Below are 22889 nucleotides of genomic sequence, written 5' to 3' on the forward strand. Positions count from 1 at the left end.
CCACACAACAAATGTCCACAGCAAACCAGACACAAACACAAAAGATTGCTACCAAATATTTCTACCTTATGACACTTAGTTCATCCAGTAGAGACTGAGAGACTTGATTTCACATCTTAAATACACATTTAACCCTGGTTTTAGGTCAGAACATCTAAATTCATTATGTTGCATTCTGTTTTATAAACAACACTCTATCTGAATGACAACGCTGTTCATTGAACAGACAATGTTGTTTTTTAAAGTCATACTCTTAGTGTTGAAATTACCCGCTGAAGCTAATTAACTTTAAAATCACTTTTTGTGCGTCAGGTCAAAATGTACATTCTTGACATTATATTAGGCAAGAGAGGTAACCTACATGCATCTATAGGGTTTAAATTACTTTAAAGTCCTCTCCTTCTTTCTCACATTTTCCATTAATTCTCCTTCTTTCTTCCATTGTCTCTTTGCTTTCTCAGTGGCTGCATGTGGTAACCTTTGTTATAAAGTGGACTGTCCAATAATTTAGCAACAGTCCGTGATTGATGGCACATGTGGGAATAGTTTGTCTGCAGGAGGTCTCCCTCACCACAAGAAGAAATACTGTGCTAGTCAGATTGAAGGACGTCTGACGTATGAATAAAGCATTCAAATCACGACCATATAAATCTAATCCTGGATTTTATATCAACCATATTTTCCTGCATCATAGATCAGACAGCAATTTTACACCCTTGCATCATGTTTCTGAGGTGAAAACAGCGAGTGAGTTAGAGCAAATGTTCCATGCTCATAACTAATAGTTATGACTGCAGGAATAAGGGATTTGGGTGGATTCATGAAGGAAGTTTTTGTTAGAGCTCAGGTTCCTAACATCCCACATGTTCCAACACCGAGAAAGTGAAAATATCCGTCAGCAGGAGATCAGTGCCCACTTGCTGCAACAGTTTTTTTCCAGCAACACACCCACATAAGCCTTTCTCAGACATTACAGTTTGCTGATTGTCACATTAAAATATTCGGAAAAGTATTTGGACAAGGACAAATGCTTTCCTTAACTCTTATTTTTTTCATTTGTAAACTACACCCTGAACTGCAACAAGCACCGACGTTAAAACAACAGAGTAAATCTAGACAATCGAATATCTTTTGACTCATTGGAAGAAAACATGTGTTTGGAATTAATAGCTGCTTCGTTTCCCTCATGGGGCAACAATAGCACTCTGCTTTGGAAGTACAGTAGGAAACTGACAAGAACGAGTCTGTTAAAAAAAAAAGCTTTATTGAAGTTCGATGCAAACCAGTCACATTTCACTACAAAACACAAGTTTACAAAAATTGTACATTTCCCTTTTTGTAAGTTGTTTTTGTTTCTGTGATATAAAAGTTTATTTATGTGTGTATCATAAGACCTAAACCCTCTTATAAGTCAATACTCTGTTATCTCAAGTGTTATAAACTGAGGAAAAATGTTTTTTTAATTATATTACTTGTCATGTTTACAACCATTTATTTGTTGTCGTTATTAATTTATGTGTTGAATGAGTTTCATTAGCTTCCTAGCCTTCATACCACTTAAAAGGAATAGTTCAACATTTTGTGAAATATGTATATTTATTTATTTTCTTTCCACTAGTTAGATGAGAGGATTGATACCACATTTGAAAGGTGCCACTAAATATTTACCAGAATGTATCTTAATACTGTAATTTCATATGGACAGAAATTTACAATAATTAAGTTACAGGGCTTCCGGTGGAGCCGGTGGATATCTGGATAACAGATATCCAGGAAAGTCTTCCTCTTTCGAGGGCCTGTCATTTGTTAGTAACTTGAGACGTAAGAATGGAGTTGGAGTTGATAGACGATGTCTAAAATCGGATTGTTTAACAAGTAGCCAGTTTACAAGCTATTTTTTAAGTTATAAAAAGCTAAATTATCAACAGACAATAGCTGATGCGTTCCACGCCAATGCGTTCCACCTCTTTTGGTCTTTACACAAACTGTTTACCTGCATGCAAACGAAGTCCACTCAAATGTGATTTTTCAATATGCATTCACATGCACAATCTGTTTTTAGAGATTAGGCTAGCTATTTCCCCCTGCTTACTGTCTTTATGCTAAGCTAGGCTAATCACCCCCTGGCTCCAGCTCCAAGTATGAGAGTGGTATCAATCTTCTCATCAAACTCAAACGCGCAAATTAGTTAATTTTACAAAATGTTTTCACAAACATGTCAACAAGTTACAGTACTTTCTTCATTTATACAGCAACAATAAAAGCAAATCTTGCATACAATGTAAAACAAAGGTCGTCAGAGCACAAATTCAGAGGCCATGAATTCTGCAAATGTACTTTTTCAAACGCTGATCATAAAATGAAAGCTTTGCCCAGAAGATGAAAGACATGTCTTCAGAGTACCTGCTCTGAAATGCTATAAGAGAAGCAAACTGACTTTAATGTTCATACTTTAAGAACCAATAAAGTGCCAACTATCAGAAAAGGATGTGTCAATGTGTACATGATGTGAAGAAAAAGACATGTTTTTGTCTGTGCCCATATAGAAGTGCATGGGAATGTAGTTTGAGTTTTCTGGACACCACTACTTTAGTCCAAATCCGTGGTTAAAAGCCCCATGAGGTTTCGGTGGCTTGACAACAACCTAAACAATTTCCTTTGCTTCCAGTATATTCAACAATACTTTAATAATAGATGTGTTTTGTTTTTTTATTCCTGTTATCTCATCATCTAACGCACATTTTTAATTCTGGTAAAATCTCAAACTATGTTGTTTACGTATGGACGGAGCTTATGGAGCTTATGGGTTTTCTTTGGCTATGATGTACAAGGAGAGAGCCATCAAAAATAATAATGAGACTGTGTTGTATGAAGGCAGTTTTCTCCAACATACCACAATATTCATATTTTGTACAAACACGGGCAATTTCACTTCTCAACAAAAGTTCTGTTCTGTTTTCCATTTTCTAGATCTTCCTCTTGGTTCATTTCATGTGGCCATGTCATAAAAGCCCCATCTTGAATTAGATTTGTCACATTTGTTCATGAAGTTCTCAATTGTCTTGCATAATTCCATCAAAGTGGATTATTGCATCTTCAGTCACAATGGGTGACATTCCTTCATCTGTCAATAATTCTTCTTTGTACTGGACAAATCACCTCTTAGTCCACGTCTTTGTCCATCTTTCTACTGTCTCTTGGACCCAGTGGCAAGTGTCATGGTCCGCTGCCGGGTGTTGATTTATACATGGGGGTAAGGCAAGCCTGGAGGTCCAGGGGTTCCTGGTGGTCCAGGTGGCCCTACTGGCCCTGGTATTCCCACTGCTCCTGGTGGCCCAGTGAGGCCCGGTAGTCCTGCCACACCCCGGTGCCCTTGAGGCCCTGCAGGTCCTGAAGTGCCTTCTGTACCAGAGGGGCCAACGACACCTGTCTGGCCCCTCTCACCACGTGGTCCTGGCGGGCCAAGAGACCCTTTAGCACCTTTGATTCCCACTGCCCCTCTATTGCCAATGGGTCCTGATTCACCTGGTCCTCCTTTGGGCCCAAGCAAACCCTTCTCTCCAGAAGTTCCACGGCCTCCTATAGGGCCTCGGTCACCTTTGCTCCCAGTCAGTCCCAAGGGTCCTTTTGAGCCAGTCTCACCACGGTTCCCTTTGGGTCCTGGTGGTCCAGGAGCACCTGTTGAGAGAAGACCGTGAGGTTAAGTTGAAAAATAAAGTGTACATTTCATATATGACAACATCTACTTTACCTTTTAGTATAGTAAAGTTCTTTATGAGCTGGATATGGTGAACATCCACAAGCTTCATCTCCTCCATCACCATGGACAGGTTCCTGATGTCCACATCCAGCTGGACATTCAACAACATGTTTTGCTGTCTCAGTGTGTCGGCCAAGTGGAGGAGTAACAAGACTGTGTTGTTAAGGTTCTGCACAAAAGAGAGGAGGATGTGAGGATAAATACATGCAGCAAAAAGAGAACAGAGAGAGAAGATTGACAAGGGGGAGGAGACATTTGGTAAACTTAAGTAAAGGAAATCTCATCAACATTTAAGCTATGTGATATGTCATCGCTGTCAATAATATCAAGAAAAACTGTTTTAACAAACAATTCAAAGACTTAGCTAGCTAGCTATAACTAACTTGTCATTATTTAGTCACGAAATATCAGTGTTCTAGCAGCACATGCGACAAAACAGGTAGGGTTAATTCTTATAAGGAGGTCTGGATTTTTAAAAAAGTGTTTTTCAAAGGTGATATACTATAGAATATTTGTGCAGAGCTTCAGCTCTCAATGTGTATTGTTTTGTGTGTTCATTGATAGATCCGTAAGCAAGAAGACAGAAATCTTCTGTGTTTACTACCTGTAGATCTTCAGTGTGTCTGCCCATGCGACTCTGGCAGGACGAGCTCTCGATGTTGATGTACTTGTACATACTCTGGACGTGGCTGACGGTGGCGTTGATGCTGGAGGAGATTGTGTCGATCTCCATGGAGATGGAGTTCAGACGACCATCCAAAGCAGAGAAACGCTCACCTGTCCGGTTCTCATAGTACCTAAAGAGGGATGGTCACAGTGTGAGTTTTTGTTTTTCCTTAATGATAATACTCTTTATTTCTGTGTCTGCATGTTGAGTGTGTGTGTGTGTGTGTGTGTGTGTGTGTGTGTGTGTGTGTGTGTGTGTGTGTTTGTATCATATATCCCTGCATTGTGGGGACATATGTTTACAATGTCACATGTTGGGACTCACCTCCCATCTGAGGCAAAAACTGGTCGCCACAAGGTAAATAAACTTTTAAGAGTTGACTTTAGGGTTAAGGGTATAATTTGACTCAGGATAAGGTTTTTTGTGGCTGTTGGTTTATGGGGTTAAACCCTTTGTGCACAGGCCTACCGACTTTGCCAGCCATGGCGTAAAGGTTGAGATCAGGAGTAAAGTTTTGGGGCAAAGATAGGGATAAGGCATTAAAGGTAACAGTTCTCCTCCAGGGGATTGATGTAAGTCAATGCAATGTCCTCTAATATGAAGTAGTACATGTGTGTTACCTGGAATGGTAGTGAAGGTCATGCATGTTCTCCTCATGTTCATCCATGAAAGACGTCACATTGTCAAGTTGCATATGCAGGTTCATCACCTGGAAGACATACAGACATGTCGTATTTCTTAACCTGTGAGGACCCTCATTAAAAGGTACAATATGCAATATGTTTCATTTGTCGGTTTGTAACACACTGCATTCAAAGTTTTCCACTCAAGCCAGTCAACAAGCAAGCGAGGGAGAGAGCAACGATGGTCGAGTGGGCTATAGAGTGAAAACCTTTGACATACCTGAGATTCTCATATAAAGGACGGGTAAGAAAATCATTGAGGGGATTGAAATTACCTGTGGCCTATGACAACTGCAGTTACAACAATTACAACTTTTCTTTTTCCTAAATAAAAGTTTTCTTTAAATGCACATGGGTTGGGTGTTCTATGCAGCAAACACAAACACACACACACACACACACACACACACACACACACACACACACACACACACACCTGCTGTGTGAGGTCGTAGTACACCTCAGTGGACATGGTGATTCTCTGGTGATCTGCTACGATGTTGTTTTGGAGGAAGCGCATCGTTTGTGTGGTGCTGCTAGTGTTGGATTTGATGGCGCTCAGAACTCGGCTGTAGTTCTGCCAGTCGGTGGTTAACTTCTGGAGGACCAGAGTCTCCTCGTCCGCTTTTCTCTGCAGAGCATCTATCCACATTGTACTGGAGAGCAGAGGAAAACGCAGAAGATATGTGAGATGCAGTGTTCACATTATTTTTCAAACTGTGTCTGCTGTATTTATCTTTTTACTGTACGAACGATAGAAGCAGCCAAAAGTGTATAAGTAGATATTTTTATTAAACCACTATTTTAACTATCTATCTAAATAACTGAATGAAGAAAACATAAGATTCCCTTGTTAGTAAATCATGTACATATTCAAAAAGATATCATCACCCTATCATAATTTATAGTATTTCAATACAACAACAAAAAAAATGTCATTGTTAACAGTCTATAGTAGGTTTCAATCAGCATTATGTATCACAGCTGTGCCTTTTTCAAGTAATTATATGTAATGATTTACTTGGAGAGAAAATTGAAAATTGCTTGAATATATGAAAATATTTTATTTTGTATGTAAATGATATACAAACTATTATAGTTTTTCTCTTACTGTATACCTGCAAAGCTTCCAATCACAATAAAGCTGAATAATGAATGTGTCACGTAGTAGATATCTGTTTTATTATATTATATATAAGTATAAAGTACATGTTTTCATTCACCTGAGTGCCACTGTAGTGTTAACCTGCTGTGCCGTAGCTTTGATGTCGTATTGATCATCGGCCAGCGTCTTCATTTTCTCTTCAGTTTCCTCGATCACCGCCTTCCAGCCTTCGACACGCTCCAGGTATCTTTCCAGCGACTGGTTTAGAAGTTTGATTGACATGAGGTGGTTTTGCATGTCGCGTGTCAGCCGGTTGCTGGTGGTCTTGAGGGTGGCCTGTGTCTGGGAGGCCTGGTCCAGGACCTGGCGGTGGACAGGGATCAAAGAGGCAGAGTTTGTGAATAGAAATGAATGAAGTCATAGGCTGTAACAGGTTTTTGTTTTCTGTTTGAAAAAGCTCAAATGAGAGGATCTGTTTTATATCTTTATAAATTAAATATTTTGGGGTTTTTGGACTATTGGTTGAACAAAACAAGTTTGTTTTGTGATTCACCACACAGTACCTGCTCCTGTCCCAGTATCATTCTCTGGATGTCTTCAAACTCCCTCTTCAGCCTGCTGATCTCCACGCTGTACAGAGTCACATCCAGACAGCCTGAACAGTTAGAGGTGGAGCTCAGATCTGAGAGATCGAATCAGAGAATGAAAAGAAGGGAAGATAAGAGATAGTGGGGCAGGATTTATAAAAGTTCAAGTTGTCTGTAGATGACACGCTTCTCGTAACCATGTGTGTAAAAGAGAAAAATATATTTTGAGCCCCTCTGACATCACACTGAATCATCTGTACAGCTTCACACTTCATGAAGGACCTTAAAACACCTGGTGCATATGTAGTAGACAAAAACAATCGCACCTCAAGGTCTATCTAGTGGCTGTTCAGGTTTGTATCACTTTCCTCAGCAGATGGGAGGTTACTAAATGTCACTAAATGTAATTGTAACTGTTCCAAACAGCTACAAAATGTATTATATTTGTAAACTCTCAATTTTTAAGACATCATGAACGAGAAGTTCTTATGGTGGTCACAAAAATGGAAACTTTAATTTCTACAATTCCATGACTACTGAGCAGACGATGCAGAAGGGCTACTGAATGCGCCTTGTGATGAGATTGATTTGTTGAGGTCAAGAAAGAACTTCTAAACAATTCTCAAGACCAGAAAACAGCAATTTTGGGCTCTTTGTTTTGCTTTTTAAGAACGTATGACATCTGTATATATATATATATATATATATATATATATATATATATATATATATATATATATAGGGTTTTAGTTATTACTCCAAGAAACCTTGAAGACTATGTTTTCCGTGTCTCTTTCCATTGCTTTTGTTTCCCCATAATTCAGGGTATACAAGGCCATCCAGACTCAATATAAAAAATGACCATTTGTAAGTAATTTCAGCTACTTTACCCTCTATTCCTTGTTGAACCCTGTTAATCTTCTTGTGGTAGACGGACTCCTCCTCGGACAGGTTGTCAACCTTCCTGAACACTGGAGACACGGAGAAGTCGATAGAGTAAATAAAAGGAAATATGTTCAAAAGTTGTAAAATTACATATTCTTTTCTTGAGTTCTGGATTTACGTTTCAGTGAAGGAACACTGCTTTGTTCTTGTGTAAGTCAGTGTAAGTCAATAATACTTAAACCATTCATTTTAAAAATGTAAATAACCATGGAGGATGGTTCTGAAAGCAGAGGAGTGGATACATACATGATTATCATCATTAGTACTTCAGTGTTAACAGGACATAGGAAGTATTCATAGGGGTAAAAACAGGAAGTTGAAATTTAAGCCCCGGCAACAAAACACGTAAGGTTTTCAATAGCTAACAAAGATAACCAAAACACTGATGAATGATGGTTTAGCCAGCTGGCCAGGTCCTACTCTCCCAACATATTTCCCAAGAGAGCAACAACAATTTAGTGAGTGTGCGTTTGAGAAGTGTGCAAGAGAGTGCATGAATAATGTGTGTTTGCAGACCTTTTCAGCATCCTAAACCCTGACTCAGGGGATTAATGAATGTCCGTTCCATGGTGTGTTTGCATATATAAATGCTTCCAGATGCACATATCACCTGCTCTACTGTATTAGCTGCTCTAACAGTGATGCTGAAAATGGCTTATGGATTTTGCTAAATTCTAAGCCTAGATATAAATACATAAGAAATATTCTTATAGACTGTGTGTAAATCAACCACTAGATCTCTTCACATGCATTACCAGCAGTATTTGATTTTTTTTTAATGTTTTGGATGTGAGCTAAAATAATGTGTTACTTCATTCCACATTTGTTACCTAAAATATTTTTGCTAAAGAATTCTTTTAATAAAATGGCTGTTCAGCAGGGAACAGAAAATCAAAAGTTATTATTTTCTGTTTTTCCATGTGCACATGCACAGTTTGGGAATTGCAGCCAAGTGAAATATCTTCTGTTTATACTTAGGTTTCCAGGGCTTTGGTGTTTTACAGCTGTGCTGGAAGTTGACACAAACATACTAGAGGCTGTCTTGTGATGGGATCACACCAGCCATGATTAAAAAAGGATCCATCTCATGTAAAACTATCACAAGAGTTTATGTGAGAGTTAAACTACTTTTCTTGGTGTTTTGCACGTAATGTGTTAAAAGTATGTGCTGTATGGTTGGGGTGGATGGATGGGTTAAACACGGGACTTTCACCCAGGAGACCTGTGTATTTGTCCCCATGTGAAACCAAAAATCAACAATGACCTTTTTCAAATTACGTAGACGACGTAAATTTTGTACGTGATAACCATATTTATTTTAACCCAAACAAATGTAGGCCTTCTTATTTCAACCAAACCATGATCTTTTTTTAAATTTCGTCTTTGTTTCCTCCTCAAACATCCTCAAACAATCATCAAAATGGTCGATAGGAAGACTACCATCTACCTGGCTGTCATCCATAGGTCTCCTCTTCTCTTCCCTCTGAAGGTCCCCCCCCCCCCCCAAAACAGCATGTCCACGTTTCAAGCATGTACTAGGTGAATTTATCATATTCTGTACCTGAATACAAACTTGTTCATGCTATGTGGGATTTTACATCATTCTCACCAAACCCCGTTTCCTCTCTACTCCTGAGATCCCCGAACAGTAGTAAAAGATGAAGATTTACGGCTTTCAAACCTAACAAAATGTGATGTTAATGTGAAAAGCATCTGTTGGTGCAAAGCAGCTGTCAGGTAAAACATGGCACACGAGGCCCAGGACCACATTCATTTGATCAATGGGAGTTAAATGGGCTGTTTTTTATTAAGACGCCATAGAAAAGTATGTTTTTTTTCCCATGACAAGCCTACTTCTTGCTCTTTTTAATAGTTTAAGCATTAATCAGTAGGACAACCTAATTAATGTGTAAGGCTGTTGACTACTTCTGAAGTTGGAGATTTGTGTCTCTGTGTGAGGGTCAGATAATATAAAGGGCATTTTTGGATTTGAGACTTTTACCCACCAAGCGACGCCAGCACTGCCACAACAATGATGAGGAGTGCAACAAATCCATAGAGGACTTTGACAGCCAGCTGGAGGGAGTGGCTCTGCTGGCACCTCATGCAGCCACCTCTGCTTCGACCTGGAAGGACGTTGAAAGAACATACACATAAATATAAGCAAAAATATCAGAGTACATGTGCCTACAATTGATCTGATTAGCTGTTTGGAGATGATACAATATAAATATACTACAATGTAATAATAATACAATTTAAGCAGTATCAGAAGTAAAAGTACTCATTATGAAGAATGGCCCCTTCCGTGTTATACAGTTTAGTGTGTTATACATGTATTCTGATCTGTAGGGCTACAAGTGCTGATTATTTTCATCATTAATTAATTTGCCAGTTTTTGTTTTGAAAGACCAAATCAATGCTTTGGTCTACATAATGTAATTTATATACTAGACTGTATATCAGATATGTTTTACTGATAGCAGGCATTATCTCCTTCTGAAATGTAGTGGAGTATTGTCATTGCAGAGTCACACTCTTGACATTAATATACGCGTCATGCATGTACACACACATGGCCTGTGTGCACAGTATGTCATTGGTAAAATAAAAAACATAATGCAGATGACATTATTTGTAAGACTTGTGTGTGTTAGTGTGTGTGTGTGTGTGTGTGTGTGTGTGTGTGTGTGTGTGTGTGTGTGTGTGTGTGTGTTTGTGGCCTTCACCTCTAAATGAAGGCATTTCCTCCTCTCCAGTGAAATCCTCCTCTAAAAAACAAGACAAGAAGAAAAAATGCAAACATGACCAGGGCTCAACACTAACTTTTAAAAGTTATTGCCAGGCTGGCAATACTATGCCATGCAGTTATACGTCAGCTTAACTGTGACATGTATCATGTGTATGTTGGATGTGATTTAGAGTGTAATATTCTGTCTAGCTCAAACATGGTGGGATACATCGCTTCCCAAGACTTTGCCAATTTCCTTTTTGTTTTTTTTGTTCAGATTCATCTGGTTCTTTGTCAGTTTAATAAATTTGCACATTGAATTGTAGAAATTATTTGTTGAACTTTTCACCTCACAGTCAAACTACTTGATTTGCTTCACGCAAGTAAACGTTGCCTGGTTCCGGTACTGACAGCAATACTTAAATATCACTAATGCAGCAAATAATCGATTTATTTTGCAGTGTACATTTAGCTGTTTGCTGTTCCTATTTGTATATGATGACATGGCCATGAATTGGTTGCCCATACTGTCTCTCATACTGTCGAGTTCTACAGCTAGAGCGAGGAGGCCATTCAGTTTAGCTTAGCATAAAGACTGGAAACGGGAAGAAATGGCTAGCCACAGTGGGATCAATTTTTTCATCACATACTCCCCAAGTCCCAAAATGTCAAACTATTATTTTAAAATGTAATAGAACACCCTTCTAACCCTATACTTTTCTCTAAAACCGATCGAGGTGAATCAAGATCAAGAAATGGCCGTAACAACTAACAGATTGTGGAAATTCAAAAGTACATCCCATTCATCATGTGGCTGACGACCATGTATCGCACACTGGTTGACATTTATGTTTCTTAGACAATAGAAAACTTTGATCATTACCTTTGAAAAGCTGGTTCTCGTATCCACCATAGTTGTCTGCCAAAACAGAAAGAAAGACAGAAAAAAAGGTATTTAACGGACTGAAACCAATTCTGTTGGAGCCACCAACAGGTTTTATTAATCATGTTATAAATCATACAAACTGCTGGCTCACAATCCCCTGCAGCCTCCTCCTGAAGTCTCTGTATTGTACTGAACATGTTAAGTACGATACTGCTTTTTTGGCAGAATAAAAACAATGGTTTTTGTTCTTCTCAAATGTTTTCTCAGAGCTGAGCAGCTTACTCAGGAGAAAACAGTCCCACAGTGGTTGAAAGTATGAGAACAGTTGTTGGTTTTGTGTGCTGATTCTGGTGGGAGTATTGTGTGCCTGAGGAAGTTGTCATCACACATTCTTTGGTGGAAAAGACTGAAATAAAGTGCATGACATCCACAGAATTAAACCAGAGGACCTAATAAACCACACATGGCCTAGACAAATACATTTACTATCATGTTTTAATATGTGTATGTAACAGCAATGAACTTACACCACGTCATTAACTGTACACCACCCCAACTGGTACCCAACCTCACACCTTGTTGCAAGGGAGCCTGTTTCTGAATGAAAAGAGCTGGGCAACACATTCATATACACTCATAAACAGGAAAAAAAAAAAGATTTGGCAGGGTGCTGAGTAGCTGAAGAAAAACAGTTGGACTCTGCCATTGAGCCGTGTTTATACTGCCAAAAGAGCTGGCCTTCAAGCAAACAGTGTCAGACAGCGGAAATATTGCTATATAATGTAATATACATTACACATGCTACTGCAAACTTACTTCAGAACTGTGTTTGAAAATGAGCACAGCACAATGACTTTGCAATGACTTTTTTGATTGTGGAAATGTGGAAAATGTGTGGACGGAGTCTAGACAGATGTGATGTAATTTAAAAAAAATATTCCACCAAAAATGTAGCTTGTGAGTCCAACTCAAAGCTTTAAGGTGGCCCTGAAAGGTTTCGAGAGTTCTCAAAGTCCTTGTTGTACGTAAATGGGGCTTAGCATTAGCTCAATGCTAAGCCTAAAATGGGCCTCTGGTCCAATGGGACATTTGTTGAACTATTGAGGTTTCGAAATAATGGCCTGCACCATCCGTCACCCCACTGTGCAACCTTAACTTCTGTCCCTTTGTGTGTTTTTATGTTAAATAAAAATGTGCTAGCATAAATTTACTAGTTTACAGACCATTTTTAGTTGTAAAAAGATCTTCTATTTTTGTGTTTTATTACATTTCTCAAGCCAAAATGTTGCAAAATCATTTTTTAAATCAAATGTTTGCTGTGGATCAATATCTGTGGTTGAACCCAATCAGCTCATCATGAAGAGAAGTCTGGCTTCTTATAGGGAGAGAACAAGAGAAAATGTCTGGGAGAATAAAACCAGGAGCAATTGCACACAATGTCTGATGAAGTACATCATTTCTCATGAATAAAGTATCTTTTAACAAATATAAACCTTATTATTTCTTGTGCACTCAGCACTTCCACCCCAGACTGTTTTAGTGCAAATATTTGCAACTACTTATTCGTAATTAATTCAAAGAGAGAACATCATGCATAGCATTATGGGATAGGTGGTGACACAAACAGGGATGTGATTTGAAACCAAATAAAGAAAACACATGACATAATGTCCAAAAACAATGACGGTAAAGTTTTGATTGTAAAAATACACTTGGCCTGCAAACCCCACAATAAGGTGAATGTTTATGTCAATCAGCGAAGGATCAACTGAGGTCAGGTCTGAGTCACAAAACACTGACGCCGACATAATGATGGAGGGAGGGAGGGGAAAACAGGAGGAGAGGTATAAAGGATGTTAAGCGAGAAAGACAAAGAATTGCATGTCCACCCCGAATATGTTTTGCAAAAAATTCAAACTCAATCGTCGCTCTGCAGTTGCTAGATCATATCATGGTGGTTGACGAGGACAAGAGGAAACTCTTCCAGGCTTACAATGACTGATACCTGGGTAGTCAGCCAGTATATTAACAGTTATTCAATTACATCTTTCCGTTATTAACTTCCTGATGAGGCCATGCTATCTGATTTACAAAAAGATTTTAAAAAATAGCCTGCAGATGAAGTATTAACAACCTTTTTTTTTTTACACAAAAAAGGCAACAAAGTCTCCAAACTGAATGACAAAACAGGTTGTCTCTGATTGTCTGAACATTAAAGCTGCACTATTTTTTTTATGTTGTGTGGGGTCAAGGGTGTTGTTTGTAGTGACAAACCAAATGGCCAAGGTATGCTGAATGTAAACACGTGCTGTTTTTGCTTTTTAATGATTGTAACAGTGAACAAAGACCTACCCCGCTTTACAGGAACAGTGTTGTTCCTTAATTCATTCATTGTCCTCTGTCTCAATCACCAGGTGATGTGGTGGTGGTTCACCTTTACCCTGTGATCTGTAGGCGTTTGCTTCTATCTTTATCTTTTTAACCTGTTTTCACTGCTGAATTAGTTTGACATCTTGGATAAATCCTTCAAACCCATACTGTAGACCTTTCTGTCTGCTTCTCCCAGAAAACGCTTTTTACTTTTTTTCCAATAATTAAACATTATTTCCGCAGAAAGTGCAGTTAGTGACAGTGTGGGCTTCATGGTAGCTCTGACAGCTTAATGGAGTAGTAGTGTTGTGTAGCACATTCAACAAGTCCAATGTATTACTTCTTACAGCTTACACTTATAGTCTAAATTCACCCTCCTTAAGACACTTTCCACCAATCAAATCCGTCGATTGAACCACAAACCCAGTACCTCTGGCTACCAAATATGGTATCTTATATAATATCTAATTTGGTCATATGTTTCTTCTATCTTCATCGGGGACACAGCAGAACATCTTGGCAGGACATTCGGCTCTTTAGACAGGAAGTGTTTATCGCATTCGGCCGAGTTTCCTGACGCCATCATCCTTCCTTAAAGGGATGCTGGCTCCCATACTTTCTATGAAATATCTCTTACTCAAATGTGTTGAGATATCTGTTATAAAACCTGTTTCCAGTATAGTTATATGATGATTTTCTTCAACAGCAGCAGGGGGCAGGGCTTAGCAAAGGGTCAATCGGTGGCTGTGGTTAAAGAGCCAAATATTTATCTCAGGAGTTGGTGAAGACCAACACAGAGCTAGAAGAAGAGGGAATGTTGGACTTCAAAAACAACATGAATGATTACGTTTGTGTCTCCTGGATGTGTAAATATGCAACTGTTTGCTTACATGATCATCAACTTTATAAGAAAGTTTAATTTAAACTCACAACTTTAATTTAAAGGCAGTAGTAGGAGATAAAGTAGTTAAAATAGTAAAATCACATAACTTCTGGGGTTCTGAGATTTTATGTTCCATATGGTCTAAATCTCATTTCAGAGAATTTTCCCACCCTGATTAAAATACATTTCTGAGGGGAAAACTGAATTCCTCTCATATTTTGGACTTCTGTGGGATAAAAATGGTCAGATTCAAATGTTTGAATGTCAGCACATTATTTGCTATTGGAAGCTAAAATTCCAAAATATCCCCAACAGTGTCCACCCTCAAATATCTGCCTGCGTCTCGTTTCTCCTTCTTCACCTCCCTCCCCAACTTTTTCTCTTTCCTCATGTTTTCCTTTCTCTCTGTGGAAAAAGCCCTCATGTCTGTCTCGTTAGTGAGGAAGTCAACCTGTCCAACACTCACAGAGCAGAACTGAGCTGATCTGACAGCAGCACAACATGGCCTCTACCAGGTCACACCTATACAGTCAGGCAATGGCAAAACACTGTGAAACTACTGAAAAAACGGTTTGGTTAATCAGTGGACACACTCTTTCTTTGTCAGATTTACACTTCAATTTGATAATGCTCCAATGTGTCAAGAGAGGGGAAAAAACACTACAGTTTGAATTAACTGCTGTGAGGTGTGACAGTGCTAAAACTCAAACCCTGCTTAGCGGTCACCTCAAGATAATTAACAAATTTCTGCCTCAATTACTAAAATATAGGAAGGCATTGAGAAAATTATCAATATTTATTCGAATTTAAAATGTAATCATACAAAGACTTGTAATCGAACAATTGACCATCCGTGATAATATTGAAGCTTTTTAGTGACAAATTGAGAAATACATTTTATGGAAAAACCTATAATGCAACCAATATTATACAGTAATATGGAATTTTTGGATTATCTGCAGTTAGGTGTTCTGCAGAAAAGGCCAAATGTTTTTTTGGCTCTTTATCCAGACGGTGAGGCAGACTGAGGATGGAAACATTTGGCTGCAGTTTGTATACACACTGCAGCAAGCGGGCACTTGTGCTGTGACAAGAAGTAAATATATTATTTGAAAGAGGAGCTTGAAATGTAAAATGTATTAAACAAAATCTAACAAAACTAAACATTTCAAAGGTTTTGTTTCCAAAGGCTGTAATGAACAGTGGATGATTCAACATAAGTACAACAATGTCAGGAAAGACCATGTTTCCAAATTCTTAATACTTTTTGTGACTAATTACTGGTGAGGGTTACTGGACTAAAAATAATACTGCTGCCAGCCACATAAATACTACAATACTTTCAATGTTGTATTTGGTGAAATACACTTGATGACCGTAAGTATGTATGTGGACACCCTTACATTACACCCATATATTGTTCTCCTTCCCAAAATCAGACAAAAGATCTGCACCCTGTACTATAGTTCCCAGCTATTTAAATTGTATAGAGCAATGTTTTGATCCAACACAGATCTTTGTCAGGCATTGTCAAATCCCCATCACAAAGCAGAGCAAGACACAAACACATTCATCACTCAGGTCGTTGTGATATTTTTGACTAAGTGTCAATCTTCTCTCAGACTCTGTTGTCATTCCCCCAAACCGTTGCCACGAAGAGCTGGACAGCTAGCCTTATATGGCAATTTCAGCGGCGGTGACTATGTCAGTGATCAAATCTCAGGAACGCACACCTTCTCATGGGTGACATTCATCAGGCTGAAACTTGCAATCTATGACAAGTTTGTGCCATTAAGAGAAGTTGAGCAAACCTCACAGAAAAAAAATAAGAGAGAATATGAAATAGCATGAGGCCCAACATCTTTCCAAAAAGATAATCACAAATTCCTCTCACAAATGTCTTTCAAAGCAACCTTATCTTCTTAACTGTTCAGATAGGGGCGTGCAGTGGTTCCAGTCAGTATACTGTACTGTATATTGCTGGTTCAGATGGTGTACAGTGGACCAGCCACCACACCTATGAAAATATCAAGGCAAGCAGCAAGTTAAGACAGCACGCACAGGATATGAGACAGACATGTTACAGGTTACTTTACTGAGCTATTCCATACATTTCTGATTGTTTCTAATGAGTTCCATAAGGTCACATGTGCGGGTGAATGTGGGCAAGTGAAAGTAGAAGACTAGAAGATAAAGCACAAAAAATGAAAATGAAAATATCCGGATGTTGTTCTTTCATCCACATGGAGACACTCGTAATTGAGAGTGCAGTTTAGTTGTATGGGAACATAATTTCGTAGGAGACAGGGTTACCTCCCTCCATCCTGATTTACCATCAGACCTTTGGTTTTTGTGAACACAGTGCCAGGCCTGAGTCAGCTAACCCTCAGCACCGCTTCATGTCTGTGGTGGTTTCTCTTAGGGGTTTTTTGGACTTTCAAAACCCCTTTCCCACCCTGTCCCTCCCTCCATTACCCCTGTGGATGAACGTTTGCCAGGGGATTGAGCAAAATGTTGTCTTTGGTGGGTAACATGCACTGAATTTCCTGTAATGTCACATCACTGAATGATTCAATTTAACATGGAAATACCCTACCCACGAGCAGATGCATATATCAAACATGTCGTGCTGTTCCGTGTTCCCGTCTTTCATTAATTCATTTAAATTATTTCGACCAGAAAATTCCCCTCAAGAACCTCAGCAAATCCTAGCTTTAAGTGAAACCAGGAGTCATAAGATGGGCCCCGCTCCAGATCAGAGTGGAGGTCGTGACCACAACTCATAAAGCCAAATGAGTCCTTCTCCAAACCTCTGTTGATATCCAAGCCATTTAGGTGCCCTCTGACTGGAATGTGTGGTCTCCTCGCAAAACTATAAACGCCCGGTATGTGTTTCTGAAGACGACGAAGCTGAAGTTATAGACAAGTCATTACAAGGAAATGTTCTTTTATTGTGGTTAGGCCGTGAAATGGGAGCGTTTCAGAGTCACGATCCCATAAACGTATCATATTTCCTCACAACTAAAACCAATTTGGACAGCCACGCTAAAACACAGAGACAAGCCTGGATAAGTTTACAGGACTTCGAGGCCAAAGGGCGTGTGCAATATTCCCTAATGCTTTGTTGGCAGGCCTCTCAGTATTTTTTTTTACTTGCCCTCAAACTTCACATGCTCACCTTCTTGAAGGAACAGAGAGAGAAAATAATGATAAGAATCAGAAAAGCTTTCCAAAAGCAAGTTATAATCTATGGTTTAAAGTATGTGGACACCTGTCATATTTAGCGTTTAGTATTTAGCCTTTAGTGTTTACTAAAGAGGATATTTACACATCTGTAAATTAAAACAGGTTGTACCACATAAACTAGTTAGTAAGTTAATTGTCATTGATTGTCACTAAAAACATAAACCCAGAAACTGCCAGGTGTAACCGTTAGCTAACAAAACCAACAAAAGTAACGTTAACTAACTTGTTAATATATTACCTGTTCAGATTGACGAGGTAATGGGTCACAATATTGTCCAAAAATGATTTAATTTGTCTCTAATTTTGAAGATTGTGATGCTACTGTAACTTCCTGGTGCTACCTGAATAACTATGAAACTAGTAGTTGAAATGTGACCAGACTTCACAGACAGTTAGCCATGGATTTATGAATAACTACCAACCCAATAATTGCTTTGTGTGCATTGTTATTGTACAATGCACACATAGGGTCATTGTTATGATGAAACAGAAAAACTGTTGACCCAAAGTTAGAGGCAGAGTATTTCAGTATGTTCCAGTATTAACGAACCAAACCAAAATACACAGAAGTATGTGAGTAAAAATAAATGAAAAAGTACACTCTGCGTACAGAAAGAACAAGTCAATATGACATCCTCTTTGTTCAGCTTTCAACCCAAATTCAAAATGCTTTGACAGTAAATGTATAACGCTGGCACAGCAAAAGTGGAATTGAAAACAACAAAATCTCTCTGTCTGTACCTCCCTTTCTCTACTCTTCTCCCCTTCCCTCACTCTTTCCTTCTCCTTTGCCAGTCATACACCTGCCTCAGCTCCTCTGACTCCCACCCCCTCCTCCCCTCCAGCTCCGTTAGGAATGTATGAGGCAGCATGTTTAGATCAGGTCAGGCAGGGCTGGAAACAACATTACCAGACCTCCTGTGCTGTTCGCTGACAACTGTATGTTCTTGGGAGTTAACTTGCTGAATCGACTCGCAGTTCAATGCAGCGTCTCTCCTCAATACTCGACAGGAGCCGAGACGCAATGTGCCTACTGACATTTTAGTTTGATTTGATTTCCTGTTATTTTTTAACTTATTAGCTTTCCTTGATTTCATATAATTGGTCATGTAAAATAAAGTCCATATCAAGCAACTGAATTATTAAACACTGACAACTAACAGCAATAACCTGCACCTAAATATGTTTTATAACTTTTGGTTCTCAAAACCACACTGCAGAGCCTACATCAAAATACAACATCCTACTAATGTTACCACTAGGTGGCTGTAAAAAAAAAATCTTCCAGCAGAAAAATTCTGTCTGAAAGCTAATTTGTTCAATTAAAATAATTATTATAGGGGAAAATGTAATATCATTTCATTTTAACAGATTCAGATTCCTATTTACATTCAACGTTGCAAGAGAATTGGCTGTCAGGATGATGACTAAACAATCATAACGCTATATCAGGTAACATTGGCGGGGGTTGCTGGATTGTAGTTACAGTTGTGAGGCTATGATTGGATAATTGCTGTTTAGGATCAGTGAGTAGTCTATTAAAGTAGCACCATCAAATCAAAATCAAAGGAAAGAGGCATTACGTTTTTAAAACAGGAAAGAATTTAGTAAGATTTAAGTTAACAACAATAATAAATACAGGAATTAAGCCATCATATATGCCAATTACAGTTGGTAATGATTATGTCAACACATCTTAACATCTTTTCAAGCTGCTACCTCACGTGTGGGATTTATTCCTGCTTCCTCTTATTCCCCTCTTCCCCGCTCTATCCTCCCACCTCTGTCAGCCTTTCACTTCTTATTCTACATGTCTGGGAACCATGAACGAGCACCGGCCCTCTTCAAAGCCGGTGGCAGCTCTCCTTTCATGCCATGTTGTGAGAAAGCTCAAATTCAGATGTTATGTTTTCATTCACCCTCTTTTAAAGGGGGATATTAAGTCAATCTGCGGCAGATTGGCAGGGCTAGGGAACATTTTATGTTTTATAAAACGGTGCTGTGGTGTGCGCGCACACGCATAGACATTTAAAGCTGACTGATCAAAGTCTCACATCCAAGAACAACAAACCGGCACTTTCTCAGGATCCACACTGCCAAGATTCACAGCAGATGAGAAGCATATGTGGTCGCTGGTGCTCTGTGCAGGTGCCTGCCTGAATGCCACAATGACGGATACTGTTCATGTCTATGTTTTTAAGTATTCTTACCAGTGGAAAATGCACAAGGGTATTGGTAAGATTTTATTTTGCATGAGTAGGAAGATGGAATTTTAGGTGCTCAGCATAAACACAATATATTAACCCTTAAGAAATCAGAGAAATGACTCTACCTTTCATGATTCTTCACTCAAGAATCCTTTAGAAACTGATGTGCTGATGTTCAACTTGATAGCGGTAATATGGCGGTCCTCTTCACCTTTTTTTCCACAAAGCAAGTGTCCAGGAACAACAAAGGTAGTCAGCAATGTAGCTTTGAGGTGCCAAAAGTCATCCGTGAAACATTTTCCAGTTTTGCAAAGAAAGAAGAAAGCCCAAAAGTCCCAAAATGTCTTACTTCCACATATTCAAAATCGGTGAACAAAAAGCAAAAACTTCAGGTTTCAGCCACATTGAAAGCTATTCCATATGGGCAAAATGCAAATGCACCTAAAAATTCTGATTTCTGGATTATTTCAAATATTCTTGCAAGTCTATCAGTGCTGAAGGACAAAGCTCCTCTTGAGTTTTGAACATGTGTGTTAGCCTGCAGCTTTCTAGCATCATCCCTCTCCCATCCAGAGCCTGAGGAAACTAAACCTCTTCAGACAGAAACCATGTGCAACTTTTGAGAGGGAGGGTGGAAATGGAGCGAGAGGGGATGAAAACAAAGAAGAAGGTTGGTAAGAAAGAGAGAGAGAGAGAGAGAGAGAGAGAGAGAGAGAGAGAGAGAGAGAGAGAGAGAGAGAGAGAGAGATGGGAGGGGAACAAAGAAACTGGAAAATGAGGGAGGGACTGGAAAAGGGACAGGCTGAAAAAAAGAAAAGGGAGAGAGAGGGAGGGAGGGTCCATGTGTTTTGTTGAAAGTCAGTTTTGTGGCCGAGGCTAATTGCTAACAAATGTTTGAACATTGTGGTGTGAGCACCTTGAATATCTATGGCCTTGGCCTGCAAGACAGGAAAAAAGTTTCAGTGAACACACACCTACTCTCACACATGTCTAAGCTATAATCCCTGTCTGGCACCAGCTCGCAGTCTTCTCAGCTTGATCCCACTAACCTCGACTACCAGCGTGTAAGACAAAACAGCAGGTGTAATATTCTCACCAACGCACACATCCGGCCGTCCAGCTGACGAGGCACTAACAGTGGCAGTCTGGCATTGTGGAGTTTCAGCTCCTTTATTTCCTCTCCTGCACTCACTATGACACTTTAAAATATACATATACACACACAGTAATATGAAGATGTGTGTATATTCTAGTAGGTTATTATACTCATGCTCATCCACAAAAGGTGAACACAACTCCTGTGTATATAGACTTAAGCAGTGCTGGTAGAAGTACTCAGGTCATTTACTTAACACCACTGTGTAGAAATACTCTGTTACAAGTTAAATTCCTGCATTTCAATTTTTACTTCAGTAAAAGTACAAAAGTATTTGCATCAAATGTATTTAAAGCTACTAGGAACTTTAATGTTGTGTTGATTTTGGCGGTCCCTGTGGATGACAGCGGTAGTGTAGGTGGTCAACAAATGAGTGTAGGTGGTCAACAAATGATCAATGGATAAAGAAAAACTATTTAGAGAAACACTTTCCAGGCCCAAAAGGACATTGATCGCAATGAACACAATGATCACTACATCACGACATTTCAGTGCTGCCAAATTGTTCTGCATTACAACTCAACCTTAATCTGAGTGAATAATGCCCTTTTGATGATTACTTCTACATCCCTGAATGGCTTTGAAGCCTCATCCTTCTCTCTCCCATCTTCTCCTTTTCAAGTTATTTTGGCTTTGGATGCTACGGTTTGTAAAAATGAGGATCCCATGAGGTAATTTAATGACCAACATTAGTCAGCTGGACTTTATCACAAAGCCACTGGCCTTTGATCAGAACGTGAAGTTTCTTAATCATTCGGTTCATGCACATTCCAACACACTCATACTCAGAAACACGATTTCCCCTAAATTGATCCCAGAATCGTCCAAATGTTTGAAGTTCATCTGTGGCTCGTCAGCCACAGGTCGTTTAGTTCCACCAATGGGACCAATTAAGCCCGGTGATAATCATGTTTTGTGTTTGAAGCCAGAGCAGCTCATTTAAAGCTCCCTGCATCAGTGTGTTTAATTGTTCAATTCCATGCCACTGGCTGAGGATTGGCTGCAGAGCTTCATGGTTTTAAATCACTGGATGGCCAATTAAACACTAGAGAAGCTTGGCACATGATGCCCACACACACACACACACACACACACACACACACACACACAAAGCGGAGTAAAACACAAGTTTGCAGAGGGTCACGTAACAGATAATTAGTTTAGTCACACTGGATCTGCGGCTAGTAAACTGTCCACACAGCAACACAAACTGAACAAACCTCGAGGCCAGCAAGTTTTACCTTCACATGCACTGTTGGCCTGTGTGGTCGGTCTTAAGATCTAACTTACGTAAGTTACTGGTAACTACGGATGGTTGGTTTCCCTTTTCTCCCTTCAGTAGTGCTGCTTTGGCCAGAGCTGTAGATTTGAAGAGATTTCAAGACTTGGACTCTGGAATCTTCTTCATAGAGTGTTCCCGATGCTAAAGGAGATAATAAAGGAAGCATTGAAGCACCTTTTCTTAGCATTTAGAGAATTCAAACAGCTGTTATCATGGCAGCCACTTAGATACTTCCGGTTCACTTCACAGTTAGGAACCTTCCTATATAAGGAAATAACACTTTTCAAACGCAGCCCAGGAGTGTTCACTTCAAGTCTGACCGTTCAAGTAAGGACATCACTTCCAGTGCATGCAGGAAAATCTCCATAGACACTAAAACTC

At 39.3% G+C, this 22889-nt stretch overlaps 1 protein-coding gene across 2 annotated transcripts; it reads right to left on the minus strand.

The window, feature by feature from the left end:
• Nucleotides 1-1250: 1250 nt before the first annotated feature.
• Nucleotides 1251-22547, minus strand: scara3 (scavenger receptor class A, member 3). Of its 2 annotated transcripts, none has more exons than XM_068708428.1 (12): nt 22517-22547; nt 11362-11397; nt 10477-10518; nt 9754-9873; nt 7693-7773; nt 6779-6897; nt 6334-6578; nt 5547-5766; nt 5048-5136; nt 4365-4557; nt 3752-3929; nt 1251-3678 (listed from the first exon to the last, which is right to left on the minus strand). In XM_068708428.1, the coding sequence occupies exons 3-12, from the start codon at nt 10490-10492 to the stop codon at nt 3242-3244; spliced, it is 1698 nt and encodes a 565-aa protein (XP_068564529.1). In that variant the 5' UTR covers nt 10493-10518; nt 11362-11397; nt 22517-22547; the 3' UTR covers nt 1251-3241. The 2 variants fall into 2 exon arrangements, with proteins under 2 accessions (XP_068564529.1, XP_068564528.1); XM_068708427.1 differs by lacking the exon at nt 22517-22547 and adding an exon at nt 20196-20644.
• Between the last annotated feature and the right edge of the window lie 342 nt (nt 22548-22889).

The sequence above is a fragment of the Cebidichthys violaceus genome, unplaced genomic scaffold (genome assembly GCF_023349555.1).
Source record: "Cebidichthys violaceus isolate CVI_PGR_0920_01 unplaced genomic scaffold, fCebVio1.0.p SCAF_14, whole genome shotgun sequence".
Taxonomy (NCBI): Eukaryota; Metazoa; Chordata; class Actinopteri; order Perciformes; family Stichaeidae; genus Cebidichthys; species Cebidichthys violaceus.